We start from the raw sequence: 18,427 nt of genomic DNA on the forward strand, positions 1-18,427 counted from the left end.
ATGTAATGAATGTGCACGTGTATGCAATAGTGTAATAATGATTTTGAAAAGGCGCACTTTCATTTTGCACATTCATGAAGGGAGGATAACAAACTTAATAATAAAAAGAAAGCTGAGTAAGATAACTGAGCGAAAAATCTTAAGAAAAACCTGAGTAAAGTCTGAGCAAGGTCTAAGTAAGTCTGAGTAAAATCTGATATAAGGTTTGAGTAAGTTTGAGCAAAATATGATTAAGATCTGGGCAAAGTCTGAGCAAAATCTGAGTATAATCTGGGTAATATATGAGTAAGGTCTGAGTGAGATCTAAGTAAATCTGAGGATAATTTGAGTAAGGCTTAAACATAATCTGAGCATATAGGTCTGAGTATTATCTGAGCATAAATTGAATATCCTACTGTACCTAGAGTACACATGGAGGTGTGTGCATAAGAATGTTTGGGGCACATGTGTATGTGTGTAAACGACTGATAATCACGAAGCAAAGGATCTACGGTTCTGTGAAGGAAGTGTACAAAAAAGGGAGTCAGATTATCACAACTAATGTGTGTATGTGTTTTAAGAAGATAAACTAAGAAAAGAGATCGAACATGAATAGACATGGCTGCCTAGTGCACCAAGCCTATAGGTCGCAGATGGAATGCGAGATTTTTTTTATTCTTTTTAATTGAATTGCTCACTTGGATTCTATTAGTTCTAATAGAATTGGACAGGATGTGGTTCTAGGTTTTAGATTGTTCAAATTAACTCCTTAATGTATATAGGATGTATACATATTCCACCAAGGACTTTTAATTTGGTCAAGCTATCCCAAGGATGATTGGTTTTCAAACTTGTGATAGAAATCTCTCATTATTTTCATTCAATCATAATATGACAATTGACAATAAATCTGATCATTCATGTGTAGCTTCTCAAGGATCTGTGATGGATGTTTTGTTCTTTGATACGTAAGCATTCAGTACGTTGTTGGGTCCTTACCCTATATAAATTTCTGTACATACAATGTCTCTTTCAATACAAGATTGAAGAGTTAAAGAAGCACATTCAACCTCTATCCGATCCATCCCAATAGTAGAATTTAATCCTAAACTAGATAAATAATCAGCACATTATTGGATAATGTTAACGTCTTCATAAAGTCTTGATGTTAGCATCTCCCCACCACCACCACAACATATATATATATATATAGGGTCAGGTTCAAGGGCCATATGAAAAAACATATGTAAAAACTTTCGTTTTTAATAAAATTTTAAAATATGTGTTAGAAATTTTGGATTGAGCTGATTTTTTGTGAGGATGATCTCTATGATGGGAAGATCATCCAAAAAAAAAAAAAAAAAATCAGCCCAATCTGAAACTTCTAACCCCATTAAAAGTGATTTAGAATGTGGACCGTCGATTTTTTACCAATTTTTATCACTAATTTGTAAATCACTTTTGATGGATTTAGAAGTTTCTGATTGAGCTGATTTTTTGTGAGGATGATCTTTTCATCATAGTGACCATCCTTGCTAAAAATCAGCTCAATCCAAAACCTCTAACTCTTATTTTGAAAAATGAAAGTTTTTTCATATGTTTTCTTATATGGCCCTTGAACCGCCTCCATATATATATATATATGACTTAAAAGTTTTGGATTGAGGTGATTTTTTGTGAGGATGATTTCTATGATTAAGATATCATCCTCACAAAAAGTTAGCCTAATATGAAACTTCTAACCCCATAAAAAATAGCTTATAAACTATTGGGATTGGATTGATTTTTAGTGAAGATGAACTCCTCACCATAGAGATCATCATCACAAAAAATCAGCACAATCCAAAACTTTTACGTCATATAGGAAAAATTCTAGCTCCTTAACGTTGGTTGCTGAACGCTATATAGATAACATTTGGTAACTAACGTTAAGGAGCCAATGCCTTTTTCTTATATGGGTTAGAAGTTTCGAAATGGGTTGCTGTTTTGTCATGATGATCTTTGTGACGAGGGGATCTCCTTATAAAAAATCAGCCCAATCTGAAACTTCTAACCCCATAAAAAGTGATTTAGAATTGTGAATTTTTAATTTTTTATTGTTAATTTGTAAACCACTTTTGATGGGGTTAGAAGTTTTAGATCAGAAATAATTTTTTTTTTCTTCAGGATGATCACCGTACCATATAGATCATTCTTATAAAAAAATTCAGCAAAATTCGAAACTTGTAAGTCATATAGGACAAATTTTAACTCCCAATGTTGGCTCTTTATATATATTGCTAGCATTCAACAACCAATGTTAAGGAGCCAACACCTTTGTCCGATATGACTTCAAAGTTTTAGATTGGGTTGATTTTTTGTGAGGATGATCTCCTCATCATAGAGATCATCCTAAAAAAAAATTAGTCAAATCTTAAATTTCTAACCTTGTCAAAAGTGGTTTACAAAATAACAATAAAAAATCGACAATCATAATTCTAACCACTTTTTATGGGGTTAGAAGTTTTAGATTGGGCTATTTTTTGTGTGGGTGTTCTCCTCACCATAGAGATTATCTTCACTAAAAATTCAGTCCAATCCAAAACTTTTAAGTCATATAAGACAAAGGCGAATGAGAACTTTTATATATATATATATATATAATATATATATATATATATATATATATATATATATATAGGGAGCGGTTCGGTAGTCCTAAAGTTTGCCAAACAAGGTGCCAAATATTTTTTGTAAATTACTTTTGATGGGGTTAGAAGTATTGGAATAGGCTAATTTTTAATGAGGATCTCAACAGTGAAGAGATCATCCTCACTAAAAATCAGCTTATTTTGAAACTTCTAACCTTTTTACAAGTTGAAGAATCGTGAACTGTCCAATTTTTATAAATCACTTTTTATGGGGTTAAAAGTTTTGGAATAGGCTGATTTTTGGTGAGGATGATCTCTTCATAATAGATATCATCCTCACAAAGAATCAACTCATTTCAAAGCTTCTAACTCATGTTTTGAAAAATGTTTAGCACCATGTTTGGCAAACTTTAGGGTTGCTGAACCACCCCCATATATATATATATATATGGGAAATGTTCAGCACCAAACATTTTAGCAAAACATTTTTCAAAACATGGGTTAGAAGTTTTGAAATGGGCTGATTTTTGGTGAGGATGATCTCTACGGTGAAGAGATCATCATCACCAAAAATCAGCCTATTCCAAAACTTCTAACCCCATCCAAAATTGTTTACAGACGGTCCACGATTTTTCAACTTGTAAACATGGGGCTAGAAGTTTTGGAATGGCTGATTTTTGGTGAAGATGATCTTCTCACCGTAGTGATCTTCCTCACCAAAAATCAGCCCATTCCAAAACTTCTAACCCATATAGGACAAAAATGGTAGGCCAAAATGTTTGGTGCTGAACGGGACCCTATATATATATATATATATATATCCCGATCAACACCCTACGCTTTACCCTACACTTTACCCTACGTGTTTTGCCTTACATGGGTTAGAAGTTTTGGAATAGGCAGATTTTTTGTGAGGATGATCTCTATGGTGAGGAGATCATCCTCACCAAAACTCAGCCCATTCCAAAACTTCTAACCTCATAAAAAATGGTTTACAAAAAATGGACGGTCCACGATTTTTCAACTTGTAAACATGGGGCTAGAAATTTTGGAATGGGCTGATTTTTGGTGAGGATGATCTTCTAACAGTAGAAATTATCCTCACCAAAAATCAGCCCATTCCAAAACTTCTAACCCATATAGGACAAAACACGTTTGGTAAAACGTAGGTAAAGTGTAGGGTGCTGAACATTTCCCTATATATATATGGGTCGGGTTATTACGACCCCCTTTACGACACACCATTTTGTCTTATATGGGCAAAAATGTTTGGAATGGGTTGATTTTTTATGAGGATGATCTCTGTGATGAGGGGTTCATCCTGGCAAAAAAATCATCGTAATCCAAAACTTCTAACCCCATCAAAATTGATTTACAAAAATTGGACGGTCTATAATTTTTCAACAAAAATTGGACGGTCTAGAAGTTTCATAATGAGCTGATTTTTGGCAAGGATGATCTCCTCACAATAGAGATCATCCTCACAAAAAATCAGCCCATTCCAAACATTTTTGCCCATATAAGACAAAATGGTGTGTCGCAAAGGGGGTCGTAATAACGCCATCCTATATATATAGGGTCCCGTTCAGCGCCAAACATTTTGGCCAACTATTTTTTTCCTATATGGGTTAGAAGTTTTTGAATGGGCTGATTTTTGGTGATGATGATCTCCTCACCGCAGAGATCATCCTCACCATAAATCAACCCATTCCAAAACTTCTAACCCTTGTAGGACAAAAATGATTGGCCAAAATGTTTGGTGCCGAACATTTCCCTATATATATGGGTCCTGTTCAGCACCAAACATTGTGGCCAACATTTTAGCCAACTGTTTTTGTCCTATATGGGTTAAAAGTTTTGGAATAGGCTGATTTTTGGTGATGATGATCTCCTCACCGCAGAGATCATCATCACCATAAATCAGCCCAATCCAAAACTTCTAACCCATGTAGGACAAAAATGATTGACTAAAATGTTTACCAAAAAGTTTGGTGCCGAACATTTCCCTATATATATATATGGGTCCCGTTCAACACCAAACATTGTGGCCAACCATTCTTGTCCTATATGGGTTAAAAGTTTTGGAATGGGCTGATTTTTTGTGATGATGATCTCCTCACCGCAGAGATCCTCCTCACCGCAGAAATCATCCTCATCATAAATTAGCCCATTCCAAAACTTCTAACCCATGTAGCACAAAAATGATTGACTAAAATGTTTACAAAAATGTTTGGTACTGAACATTTCCCTATATATATGGGTCCCGTTCAGCACCAAACATTGTGGCCAACATTTTTTGTCTTATATGCGTTAAAAGTTTTGAAATGGGCTGATTTTTGGTGATGATGATCTCCTCACCGCAGAGATCATCCTCACCATAAATCAGTCCAATCCAAAACTTCTAACCCATGTAGGACAAAAATGATTGACTAAAATGTTTACCAAAAAGTTTGGTGCCGAACATTTCCCTATATATATATATATACATATATATATATTATAATATATATATATATATATATATATATATATATATATATTATATATATATATATATAGATATATATATATATAGATATATATATATATATTATATATATATATATATATATATATGTATATATATATATATGGGTCCCATTCAGCACCAAACATTGTGGCCAACCATTTTTGTCCTATATGGGTTAAAAGTTTTAGAATGGGCTGATTTTTGGTGATGATGATCTCCTCGCCGCAGAGATCATCCTTATCATAAATCAGCCCATTCCAAAACTTCTAACTCATGTAGGACAAAAATGATTGACTAAAATGTTTACCAAAATGTTTGGTGCCGAACATTTTCCTATATATATATATATATATACAGATATGGGTTCCGTTCAGCACCAAACATTGTGGCCAACCATTTTTGTCCTATATGGGTTAAAAGTTTTGGAATGGGCTGATTTTTGGTGATGATGATCTCCTCACCGCATAGATCATCCTCACCATAAATCAGTCCATTCCAAAACTTCTAACTCATGTAGGACAAAAATGATTGACTAAAATGTTTACCAAAATGTTTGGTGCCGAACATTTCCCTATATATATATATGGTCCCCGTTCAGCACCAAACATTGTGGCCAACATTTTAGCCAACCATTTTTGTCCTACATTGGTTAGAAGTTTTGGAATGGGCTGATTTTTGGTGAGGAAGATCTCCTAATAAAAAATCAGCCCATTCCAAAACTTCTAACCCCATGTTTACAAGTTGAAAAATCGTGGACCGTCCATTTTTTGTAAACCATTTTTGATGGGGTTAGAAGTTTTGGAATGAGCTGATTTTTGGTGATGATGATCTCCTCACCGTAGAGATCATCCTCACAAAAATTCAGCCCATTCCAAAACTTCTAACCTATGTTTTTAAAAATGTTTGCCAAAATGTTTGGTGCTGAACATTTATATATATATATATATATATATATATATATAATTTAATGTAAGTCTTTAAAGTTTTTATGGCAGGACCCTCTCTTAGCTAGTCAAATGCATTCTTTGAATTAATGATTATTATATATAAAATTCAATGTACGGTGGGCTTATGTCCTTCTAGTCTTCAAAGTTTTAGGAAAACGCTGAAATGACACAAAGTATTTATTCCAACTCTCACAAGTTTGATGTGGGATGTGCACATAATCATAGATTTGTTTCCTAGTGAGCAATACGAGTAAAAATCATCTATGGTTATGTATATATGTCCACGTCAGAATTGTGAGAATCACAATAAATCCAGTGCTCCAGCACGACTCAAGTTTTTATGGCTGATCCCATCCTAGCTAGTCAAACTTATTCTTTGAATTAATGACATTGTCTCTATTAACAGCAAAACTTGCTCAGGTCACCTTAGGATCATTCAAGAATGAGTGGGATATGTATAGTCCGTGCATGGATCATCTCTTTTGGATAGTAATCATCTTTTTACATGCGTTGGATAATTATTTTAATGATTTAAATATTTCTTTATTAAATAAATGTACCATTTTGTGACGGAAGATAAATATAATTTGAAAAATGCGGAAGTAACATTAAAATTGACATCAATTTACACATTGTTGATGTGGATGTATGTACGGAACTATAGACACTTGTCATTTGGATACAAGTAAAAACCATCTATGGCTATGTGTGCACGTCCACATCAGGAATGTGAGAATCCATGTCAATTTTAATGTTAATGAAAATACTGGAATGACACAAAAGGAGACACAGAGGTGAGGCACACATAATGGTTGATGCTTTTTACTCATATCTCGCGGAAAAGCATCTGCGGTAATGTGTGCGACATCCCCATCATTTTGTCATCTTTCTGTCACCCCAGCATGACTTTTTTTTGAATATAAATATATATTAATAAATATTATAAACCAAGTTAAACTGATTTATCTTGTTCGAGACAAGTAGACTCGACAGAATCAACTTGGCATCGATGGGCACCACATGAAATATCGTGTTTTAAAACCATACAACTTTACCTTAACAAGTCTCCTCAATATTTTTCTGTTGTTAGACTGGAATTAATTAATTGGTGATGTCCATATATCAAGATGATGATGTCGTGATGACCAATATTCACTCCTATAAATTGAAGAATGACCCTTTCATTTTGTACAGCTTAATTTTAGAGAGAGAGAGATTTCTTGCATATAGAGAATGAGTTCACCGTTGATTTGTTCTCCCATTTCCCCTGAGAATAAGAAAGAGGAGGTGATCCGTCTATCTGCAAATTATCATCCTTCTATATGGGGTGATCACTTCCTCTTGTCACCCACAGACAATAACATGGTGAGCATGCATGGTTCTCATCACCCGCCAAGATCAGTTTAAATAATTCTTATTGTTTTTTTAATTTCTTACTCTAATCATCATAATTGTAGTTAAAAGGGTTAACAGTATACCACAAGTAGTCATTTGGTAGAATAATTTTTTTTTTCTTCCCTTCTTGTTATCGATATATGCAGATATCCAATACACAGACAATACAACGAATTGAAGTACTGAAAGAAGAGGTGAAGAAGCTTTTACAAGCTGCTGCTGAAAATCCCCTCGAACAAATGAACTTGATCAACACTATCCAACATCTCGGTGTGGCATATCACTTTGAAAAGGAGATCGAAGAGGCATTACAAATTATATATAATGCCCACACTAATCACCTTTATGATGATGATGATGATGATCTCTATACCATTGCGCTTCGTTTTTTTCTGCTACGGTTACAAGGGTATAATGTGTCTTCAGGTAAGCCTTATAGAGCTTAAAATACAATGCAGTACAGTGCATGAGATACACTGAATCCTCATTGATCGGTGTATTGAGTCACCAATAATAGGTGTATTAACCTTGTTGGGCGTCGGGAAACTTCTGTGGGGTTGTCGGGGCGTGCAACCACATGGATTAGTCCATATGTATAATAATTACAGGTTTTGAGAAGAAAAAAAATATATAAAGGAAGAAAAAGCATCATCCCCACTTTCAAAACATGTAATCCAATGACATGTGGGGCCATGCTATTGGTTTATCAGCTTACCACATAAATTCCTTAACAGCAAATTCGTATTCCCCTTAGTCTCGATATTTCACTCTATTAATTTACGAGAGTTGCTATTGGCACCACAACTTTTACTATTACTCCCCAATTTCTTAAATTATTTATCACACCCCAATTAATGAATCATGTTTTTAAATGGTCGAGATCTATCCTAACCCCTTATTTATTTATTTCTTGCTTAGCTGGAATTTATTTGTTGCCTATGGTCGGGGTTCTCTATGATGAGGAGATCATCCTCATAACAAATCAGTCCAGCCCAAAACTTCTAATCCAATTAGAAAGGGTTTACAAAAAAATTAACAATCCACAGTTCTTCAACTTGTAAACTGGGATTAGAAGTTTTAGAATATGCTGATTTTTTAGTGAGGATGATCTCCTTACCATAGAGATTATCCTCACAAAAAATCAGCCCATTTCGAAACTTCTAACCCATATAGGATGAAACATGACAACCATTTAATTGGCTCTTGATCCTCATACATTTTTATAATACACTTATTAAAGAAAAGAAAAAATATTTGTATTAAGGCGGCAACTTGTGTGGAGCCGAGCTGCCTAGTTATGTAGAACATGAGCTGAGAGCCTATGTTAGAACAACTAAACCTGGCGTTAATTGGGTTTAAGAAACCAGTTCAATCCGAACCCTAGGCGGTATAATATATAAATATTTTGTATTAATTACATATTTTTAAACAATGATTTTTTTTTTTAATTATTTCTTGTTTAAGATATAAATATTTTTTACTAATCAAAACAAAATTTGGCTTGTTAACAAGCCCAACCCATTCAACAAATTCAATCCGAGTTTAGAAACTCAAGCTCAGGTTGAGTTTAGGTTAATGAGGTCAAGCTTAATGCTTGCTTGAGTTTATTAACTCGATTTCGGGTTTGCCACTTGAGTTGAGCCTAGGTCTACCTTCCAACATGCATCCCTAATTTGTATTCATTTTATTTGTGCCTTGGTCAAGTTCATTTTGAGGGCATAGAAAAATATTGATAGATAGCATGGAAACTGGGTGATGAAACAGATGTGTTTTTGAAGTTCAAGGAAGCCGAAGGTGGCTTCAAACAGGACTTAGTTAACGATGCAAGAGGCATGCTATATCTATATGAAGCTGCATATCTTTGTGTACAAGGAGAAGAAATACTGGATGAAGCCCTCATTTTCACTACTACACACCTAACGACCATGATAACTCACCTAAGCTCTCCTCTTAAGGAGGAAGTCGAACATGCGCTATATTTACCATTTCACAGAGGTATGCCAAGACTAAAGGCGAGGCAATATATCTCTATCTATGAAGAAGAAACAACAAGGAATGATTCATTGCTAGAACTTGCAAAGTTGGATTTCAATCTATTACAATCTTTGCATCAGAGAGAGCTGAAGGATGTCTCAAGGTAATTAAATTCTATTAATATTAGTCACCTTAGACTATCTCATAGAGAAGGATCATTAGAAAAATGTTTGGTAAATGATCTATCAAAGAGGCCTTGGATGATTTCTCAACATTAATTTTCGGGTGAAAAATACATAAAAGAATAAAACTTTTGATCAAATTATGTAATTGGATATGATTTTAATATGAGTCGTGATAATCTGACTACCCCATGTGGCATACTCAATCGACTACCTGATGTGGCAAGTTTGGAACCATATATCCACGCTCCTAGGGATACACGTTCCCTCGAGAGAATTTTTTATGGGGAAGTGCAGCCGTGTATCTTGAGGAGTGCAGATCTATGGTTCCTGAACTTGTCACGTCAAGGTAGTTGATTGAGTTTGCCACGTGGGGTAGTCAGATTATCACTATTCTTAAATTATTGAATTATATATTTTTTGAAAAACAAAAAGTGTATGAAGCTGAATTCACTATAAGATTTTTTTTTTTTTTTTAACACAGAAGGGGAAATTCCCAAAAGTTGGAGAAAATTGTAAAAATTCCCTAAACAATAGACTATTCATCTTAGTTTCAAAAACAGTAAATTAGCATTTTCAGAGCTAGAATATTTTGGTTTAAGTGAGATTTTTTTTTTTCAATTTTATAAAACAATAAATAATTTTTTTCGGTTTTTATTTCATCTAGATGGTTAAAAATAAAATTCCTCTTTATAAAACAGTAAATTTCTTTCCCTCTTTAGCCAAAATGTTTTAATTATGAAAATGGTACTGTACCCTTTTTGGAATAAAAATGAATAGTCTATTGTTTTGAGAATTTTTCAATTTACAGTGCATGTTTTTGTAGAATAGTCTAAATTATATATAAGTATTTTAAAATCATAGCCAATACCTAAAAACTTTTATATATTTGGGTAAAACAGTTAATTTTCTGTGTGTAATGTTTGGGATTCATTGATATTTGCTTGGTAGGTGGTGGAATAATGTCGACTTTAAAACAAAGGTACCTTTTGCGAGAGATAGATTGGTGGAGGGTTATTATTGGATATTGGGGGTTTATTTTGAGCCCCAATACTCCATGGTTAGAGTACACATGACCAAAATGATCTCAATTACAACTGTGATCGATGATGTTTACGACCTGTATGGTATCTTTGAAGAACTTAAATTATTTTCAGATGCAATTGAAAGGTTTGTAAATAAGTAATGATAATTATTTTTTTATTAAATGAAAATCAGAAATCTCCATTCTGGCCAAGAATTTTAATTAACCAATTAAATTCTTTAGGTGGGATGTTGCGGCCGCAGATAAGCTACCAGAATACATGTCTGTGTGTTATCTATCATTATTAGATATCTTCAAAGAACTTGAAGAAGAGATGATAAAGGAAGGAAGATCGTTCTGTGTGTACTACGCAAAAGAATCGGTATGACATATATAATTCCACCTTAACTACCATTATCTATGCAGGCGGATTAAAAGTTTTTAAAAAAATTACTTAATCGGAATTCTGATATGATTTTAAAATATTTATGTATCCAAATAAATTTATGTATCTGTGTATAATGTTTTGTAATGAATTCATCTTTAGGCTCCTTCGATTTTAAAATATTAACTGAATTCCTTAATTTGAAATCAAAGGGATATAAAGTTAAATTTACTACAATTTTTTTTATACATAAATTGTTAAATTTATGGGTAAATTACCATTTCGTGAGCCGAATTTACAATTTCGGGTAATCATGCATTTTAGTTACCAAAACGTGACTGAGAAATCACAGATTTTTTAAGTGATGAGATCGCAGGTTTTAAGTGACAAACTCGCTGGTTTTCCCCCAAAGGGACAATCTGCTGGTTTGTATAGTGATGATCCTATTAAATGTAGCAAAACTTGTGAGATAGTCATTTGAACCTGTGAGATTGTCACTTTAGACCTGCAAAATTGTCACTTTAAAACCTTCGATATAGTTGCCTTTGATGTTTTGGTTATTAAAATGAACTGTGAACCTGAATTGTAAATTTGTCAAAAGTTGGTCAGGTTTTCGTAAATATCTCTGAATTTATCCTCGAGTAGAACTAGGGGGAAGAAAGCACCCCCTCCCCCATGTTTTAGTCAATAGTAGAGATACCCCTATGTTTCAAATTGATGACATGCCACTTCCACGTTTTGGTCAATGTTAGAGATACCCCTTGACAGAATTTTCGAGAAGTAGAATGATGGCATTTTGGGTAGAAAAATCAAGGATTTTCTACAAGACATCAAATATGAATGAAATATTTAAGACTAGATTGGCTATTTAACATCTGAAAGATGACTGGTTTGAGAAAATCAAGGTGTTTTTTTGGTTAGAGGATGTAAATCTGGACATTTAGGTCATTTACATTAGTCTCTGAGAAGAAGATCTAGGTCATTTGATCAAAGACGTGGAGGCATATCTTTAACTCACCTTTTTTTCGTTTACTTTTATTGGTACCCCAACTTTTACATATTTTATTTTTAATTTTTAATGGCATTTAGATTTATATTGACATATTTAGTGTTGTTACATTAAATACCAGATGAAAATGTGGGTTAGAGCCAGCTTTCAAGAAGCCAATTGGTATTATACAGGTTATGCGCCAACTTTTGACGAATATCTGAATGTTGCTACAATGTCCACTGCGTACCCTATGCTTTGTGTCCAAGCTTTTATTGGCATTGGAGAAGTGGCAACAAAGGAAGCATTTGATTGGATCAATAGTGTCCCCAAAATAGCTGTGTCTGCTGCTCAAATTGGTCGACTCCTTGACGACATGCTTACTGATGAGGTTAGACATATCTCTAATGTCATTTGGTTAAAATGTAGGTTGATTTACCAAAACTTTGGAGTTGAAAATTGTGAAACTCACAACCATAAATTTTCACTGTGTTCATATCCATTATTTTTGTAAAAAATGCATCGAATATACAACATGCATGCACTCATGGCATCTAATGTCTATTTTGCAAAAAAATGAAGATTGAAAAAGCTAGAGGCGCAGCTGGTTCGAGTGTTGCGAGCTACATGGTAGAACATGGCGTTACAGAGAAAGAAGCATGCGACGTGATACAAAAACTTATCACAATTGAATGGAAAGATTTAAATCAAGAATGCCTCAAACAAAATCCATTCCCTCTAGTGTTCCTTAAGCCAATTCTCAACTTTGCACGTATGGCAGAAGTCTTTTACCGACGAGAGGAAGGATACAATAATGCAACCGGTTGTACCAAAGAGAGCATTACCTCACTGTTTGTTAATCCTATTAGCATTCCATAATAGGAAGTTCAATTTGTAACCTAGCGACTTTTCTAAGTTATTATTGTTGGAGAATAAAATGTATTGTATTAAGGTGCATGAGATACATTGTATCACTGTCAGTATATCTAATTACAAATAGAAAGTTGTGATGGAGAATGGACCTGAAATCCAATGAAACTTATCAACATAAGCAATTATCTACTGGATACCTTTTGTACTGACCCAATTTCAAATTTAGGGGATAAAACGTTTAATTTTGGGTCTAAAAATAATATTATTAGGAAAAATAATAAAATTGAGAAGTTGGATTCTTTTTTGAAAATTTTGTTATTTGAAGGAGTTGTCCCAAAATTGTGTATTGATGCTAATAATAAATAAATAAATGTGGTGGCTAATTTACGCACTGACACCGAAATCGTATCCAGTCCTACCCATCCAAGTTGGGACTAGGGAAATTCCCAAGGTAAGTAACCATTTTTTTTAATTAAAATATTTTGGTTAAATTGGGGGGGAAAATTCCTATTTTACAATAGAGTAAATGTTTCCCCACTTTAATTATTTCAGTAAACAGTTAAAGAATGTGAAATTCCGAATGGATTTTCAAGAGGGAATGGCGAGCAAAAATCCTTCTCAAGCTCACAACCCTATCCGATTCTATTAATTGAGGGGGTTCAGACTTAGGACAATGCTATGAAAGATGACTTGAACTCGACTGTTGGGATATTTCATGGGTTTGAAGATGAGGAATCCTTCTCTGAGTTCGATGTCAAATTGTTGTACTATAATCCAGACACAGCTAGTGGTCGAACAAATGAAGAAAAGAATCAGAAGAAGGTCCTAGTTGAACATGGGTTTGCCAAAGAAGACCCGATTGAAGAATCCCCTCTAAATCGTTTTTCCATGTTTGGGTTAGTTTGGAATATAAGAGGAATTTTGAATTCCTCATCCCAAATTCGATTGAAGAAAATAAAGAATGCCTTAAATCCCTTATTCATGGCCATCTTGGAACCCATGTCAAGGTATGAGTCAAATTTTCAAAAAAATTCAGGATAAATTTTTCAAATAAAAAGAGGCTAAATTTTTTATATATCTGGTTTTTATGGTACAAGGATTCATCTGAAATAAAGCTTGTGCTAAGTACTGGTAGTGCTTGATCTTGGAGTTAGAATGAAGAATGTTCCAACGAAGATTGGCATTATCTAGGCAACTTGTGAGATCCAAGAATGTAGACAATTGTGGGATGGGCTAAAGAATGCAATTGACTTATTGGATAATCTTCTAGTGGTAGATGATTTCAACGCAGAGGTTTTTAGGCCCTTCCATTGAAAGTTTGGAAAATGGTAAGTTTCACTCCATTACAATTGGGATATATACAAGTATGGATACAAAAGGAATCCCTTGATTGAAGAGATATATACAAGTACAGAATCTACAACAAGAATGCCTATACACATATGGAAATTATAGCAGAGATTTCCAATAGTGATTGCCTATATTAATATAGGAATTACAACAGAATTTTCCCTTGATTATAGGGAGTCTTGTGAGGTCTGATATTGCTAGATTGGTTGATCATGCTAATAAACCCCCTCAAGTTGGTGCATGGAGATTAAAAATGCCCAACTTGCTTATCAAACAACGGAAATGATCTCATCCAAGAACTTTAGTGAACACATCAACTAGTTGATCATGGGTAGATATATAACTGGTTTGTAAAATGCCGGTTTGGAGCTTCTCACGCATGAGATGACAATCAATTTCGATGTGTTTGGTTCTCACATGATAGATTGGATTAGCAGCTATGTGAAGAGTAGCTTGGTTGTCGCAAAAAAGAGTAGTTGGTTGGTCACGAGGAATGCCAAGATCTTGAAGTAGATACCGTAACAAAGTTATTTCACAAGCGCAGAGGCCATAGAACGGTATTTTGCTTCAGCGGATGAACGAGAAATGGTATTTTGTTTCTTTGTTTTCCAAGTTATAGGACTATCGCTAAGAATGATACAATAGCCGATAGTAGAACGATGGGTAGAAGGGCAGCTGGCCCAATCAGAATCACACTAATCAATGAGATGTAATGCAGGCTGAAGAGAGTAGAATACCGGTTCCTGGAGTGCCTTTCAAATACTGTAAAACATGTATGGCAGCGTCCATGTGAGGTTTCCTAAGCTGGTGCATAAATTAGCTAAGGATATTTATTGACAAGATAATTTCAGACTCGGTTATTGTGAGATAAATCAACTTGTCGATGAGTTGAATTGTGATGGATCAGATAAAGAATCTCCTTCTTTGTCAGACAATCGTAAATGTTGTTCCATAGGAAAATCAGATGGTTTGGTTCCCAATATGCCCATCTCAGTCAAAATGTCCAAGACATACTTCCGTTGACAGAGAAAGATGCCTTGTTTGGAACGGGCTACTTCAATTCTAAGAAAGTTCTTCAAAGTACCAAGATCTTTCATATGAAATGGGTTACGCAAGAATTCTTTTAATTGGGCAATAGCTAGAGGATCATCACCGATGATGACAATATCATCAACTTAGAAGAGGACAAAAGTCTTATTAGAGGGAGACAGTTTTGTAAATAATGAGTAATCAGCCATGGACTATTTAAACCTTTAATCTTGCAATGTATCAGAAAATTTTGTGAATCAATTACGAGAGGCTTGCTTGAGTCCGTATAGAGACTTAAATAGCTTGAAAACACATGGCTCCCTCTTTTGTGAGAATCCAGGAGGAAGAGTCATGTAGACTTCCTCTTCTAAGTCACCATGGAGAAAGGCATTGTTGACATCTAATTGATGCAAAGGCCACCCAGTTGAAACGGCAAGACCGAGAAGACAACGAACAATCACCAATTTCGCAACAAGTGCGAAAGTTTCATGGTAATCTAAGCCTTCTTGTTGGGTGTATCCCTCAGCAACAAGACGGGCTTAATGGCGTTCTATTGTACCATCAACATGCATTGATTTTGTAAACCCATTTGCAACCAATAGGATGTTTATTTGGTGGTAGAGAGGTAAGAGTCCATATATGATTCTCTTCTAATGCTTTTATCTCATGAGCCATGGCATCTTGCCAACGGGCCTCCTTAACTGCTTGGGTAAAGGTGTGAGGCTTAACATCAGAAGTAATGGCATTGAAAAATGCATGATAAGAAGACGATAAATTTGAATAGCATGAATAGTTGGATAAGAAATATGGAGTACCTTTCTTAGCTAGTTTGTCAAAGGATGATGGAGATGGGCATTGAGCAACAGCGGAGCATTCAAAATCAGCAAGATAACGTGGTGGAATGCATTCTTGTGTGGAACACCTAAGAGGCATAGGGATTCCATTAATGGTGGGAACAAAGGAAACATGACCTAGGGATGAAGTTGGTGTAGTTATTGAAGGAATGAGACCGGTAGGGGATGGGTGGATGGTGGTGTTTGTGTCCATGACAGCTGCACTATGCCAAAGGGAAGATCGGGTATTGAGCTGTGATGGAGGTTGGTCTTGAATATGCAATGGGATGACAATATTTTCTTTTGTGGCTGTTTGAGCTATGTGAAATGGGAAATGTTTTCTTGAACTACACATCACGGTGGGTGAATGTTTGTTTGGTTTCAAGGTCACAACTTCGTAGCCTCATTGGCCATAGTGATAGCCCATGAAGACACATCGTCGAGCTCGGAGATCAAACTTGTGTTTATGAAAGGTGTTGTGGGCTTAACACATACAACCAAAGATCCTTAAGTGCTTGTAAGTGGGTTGGGAGTGGAAAAGGACTTCATGAGGATTTTTGTTATTTAAAAAGGGTGTGGGTAATCTTTTGATCAAGTAGGAAGCTATTAGGACACATTCACCCCATAAATGCAGTGGTAAGTTTGCTTCGAATCGTAGTGCTCAAGCAACCTCGAGTAAATGGCGATGTTTTCTTTCAACTACCCATTCTGTTGGGGTGTTCCAACACAAGAGTGGTGATGCATGATTCCATTTTCATGGAAATAAGTTTGCATTTTAGTGCTAAAAAATTCATACCCATTATCAGTTCTTATGGTGTGGGCCTTTCTCTCCTCCATGTCACCCAATTCATATCTCCACGTGTTATAGCTTAGTTTGGTCTACACATGTGGGGGCCTATTGAGTTTAGTCCCACATCGGACACAAATTGCCTTGTCTCTCTCCATATAAGCTCCTAGGCCTCCCCACTCATTGCTAGTTGGTTTTGAGTTGGACCTCCAAATCTATCATTCCATTCCTCCAAATGTACTTTCTTTCGGATGGTGTTGATGATCTTTATTTCACCATTGATTTTGATCAAGCTTTTTTCGAATAACCTTCTCCTATCCATAATGGTTGGAGACGACTATAAAAGGTTGAAGACCTCGGTGTGGGATTTGGCAACATTCCTTCGACGATCTTGTTAATATTCAGATGAAAGAAAATGAATAAAAGAGAAGATCTACAGTGAACTTGTAGAGTATTTTTTTACTTGTAGACTTTTAGCTAGTCAACTTTCAACTCACCCAATTCCAACCAATCCCATTCCCAACTTATCCACTCCCCCCCCCCCCTTTCATTTAGCTTGGTAACTTGGTTTTTATAGACAAAATGTAGATACCTATGTTATCATACGGTTGATCTAGGTGTTTAAATGAATTGTTGAATTGAGGTGTAGTTGAGGGCTTTGAGAGATGAACTCATACTAGTTAGTAGGATTGTGAAAGTGTCATTGATCCGTGGGTGCGGATCCGCTTTTTATTTTTTGGAAGTCGCCACCTAATTTTACAGTCTACGAATCAAAATATGACTTTAAATGGGTAAAAAGTACTGAACTACAAAAAAAAAATGGGTCCGGGGATCACGTTACGGGATTGGAAGGTGTTAGGTACCAATCTTGCTCGGCGAACGCCGATCTCTACTTTTTTTAAAAATTTTACATTGCAAGAAAAAACAACCTAAAAATCAAAATAAAAAGATTACCTTCTTTATCTAGGTGAACGCGACGGTTGATTTCCTCATAAATTGGCGGAGAGCGTTCCTTGTGTGAATCTTTCTACTTTTATCTCCATCCTTATATTTGTTTTCAATCTCTGAGATGAGATTCTATTTTCTTAGATCTGAATATTTTTTGATTTTTTTGAATTTTTTTTAGAGTTTTCAGGTTTTTTTTTTTAAGTGAAAAAATAGGGTTTGAGATTAGGTATGGACTTAAGGCTTTAGATTTAGAGTTTTGGGAAGTCTTGAGAAAAATTTTGGCATCTCTTTCCTAAGGTTTTTCTTGACCTACGAATTTAGGTGGAGGAGACTCATTTTTAAAGAGCTTTTTGGATATTAGGATTTTGATTAGGTCTCTTAGAGATAAAGTTAAGTTGTTTCACTTAGGTTTTATTTGAATTTTAACTTTTGAATTTTGACTTATGTAAAATGAGAATTTTTAAAATTTTTGGAGAACCCTTCAATGGAGGGTTCTTTATTAAATTATATTTTTAATTCTTCAAGATCCCCGATAGAGGGTTCTTTATTAAATATCATGTGAGTCCCACTTAAATTAATGGGTCACCACTTAAA

The 18,427-nt window shown here is 34.9% G+C and overlaps 1 protein-coding gene across 1 annotated transcript; it reads left to right on the plus strand.

Annotated features, from left to right (window-relative positions):
* Positions 1–7,264: 7,264 nt before the first annotated feature.
* Positions 7,265–13,026, plus strand: LOC147380951 ((-)-germacrene D synthase-like). The gene is made up of 7 exons (XM_086431021.1): positions 7,265–7,430; positions 7,607–7,886; positions 9,225–9,597; positions 10,568–10,786; positions 10,884–11,022; positions 12,156–12,404; positions 12,596–13,026. The coding sequence occupies exons 1-7, from the start codon at positions 7,299–7,301 to the stop codon at positions 12,890–12,892; spliced, it is 1,689 nt and encodes a 562-aa protein (XP_086287147.1). The 5' UTR covers positions 7,265–7,298; the 3' UTR covers positions 12,893–13,026.
* Positions 13,027–18,427: the final 5,401 nt, after the last annotated feature.

Source organism: Akebia trifoliata, unplaced genomic scaffold, assembly GCF_017979445.1.
Source record: "Akebia trifoliata isolate Shusen 1 unplaced genomic scaffold, ASM1797944v1 Contig00861, whole genome shotgun sequence".
NCBI lineage: Eukaryota > Viridiplantae > Streptophyta > Magnoliopsida > Ranunculales > Lardizabalaceae > Akebia > Akebia trifoliata.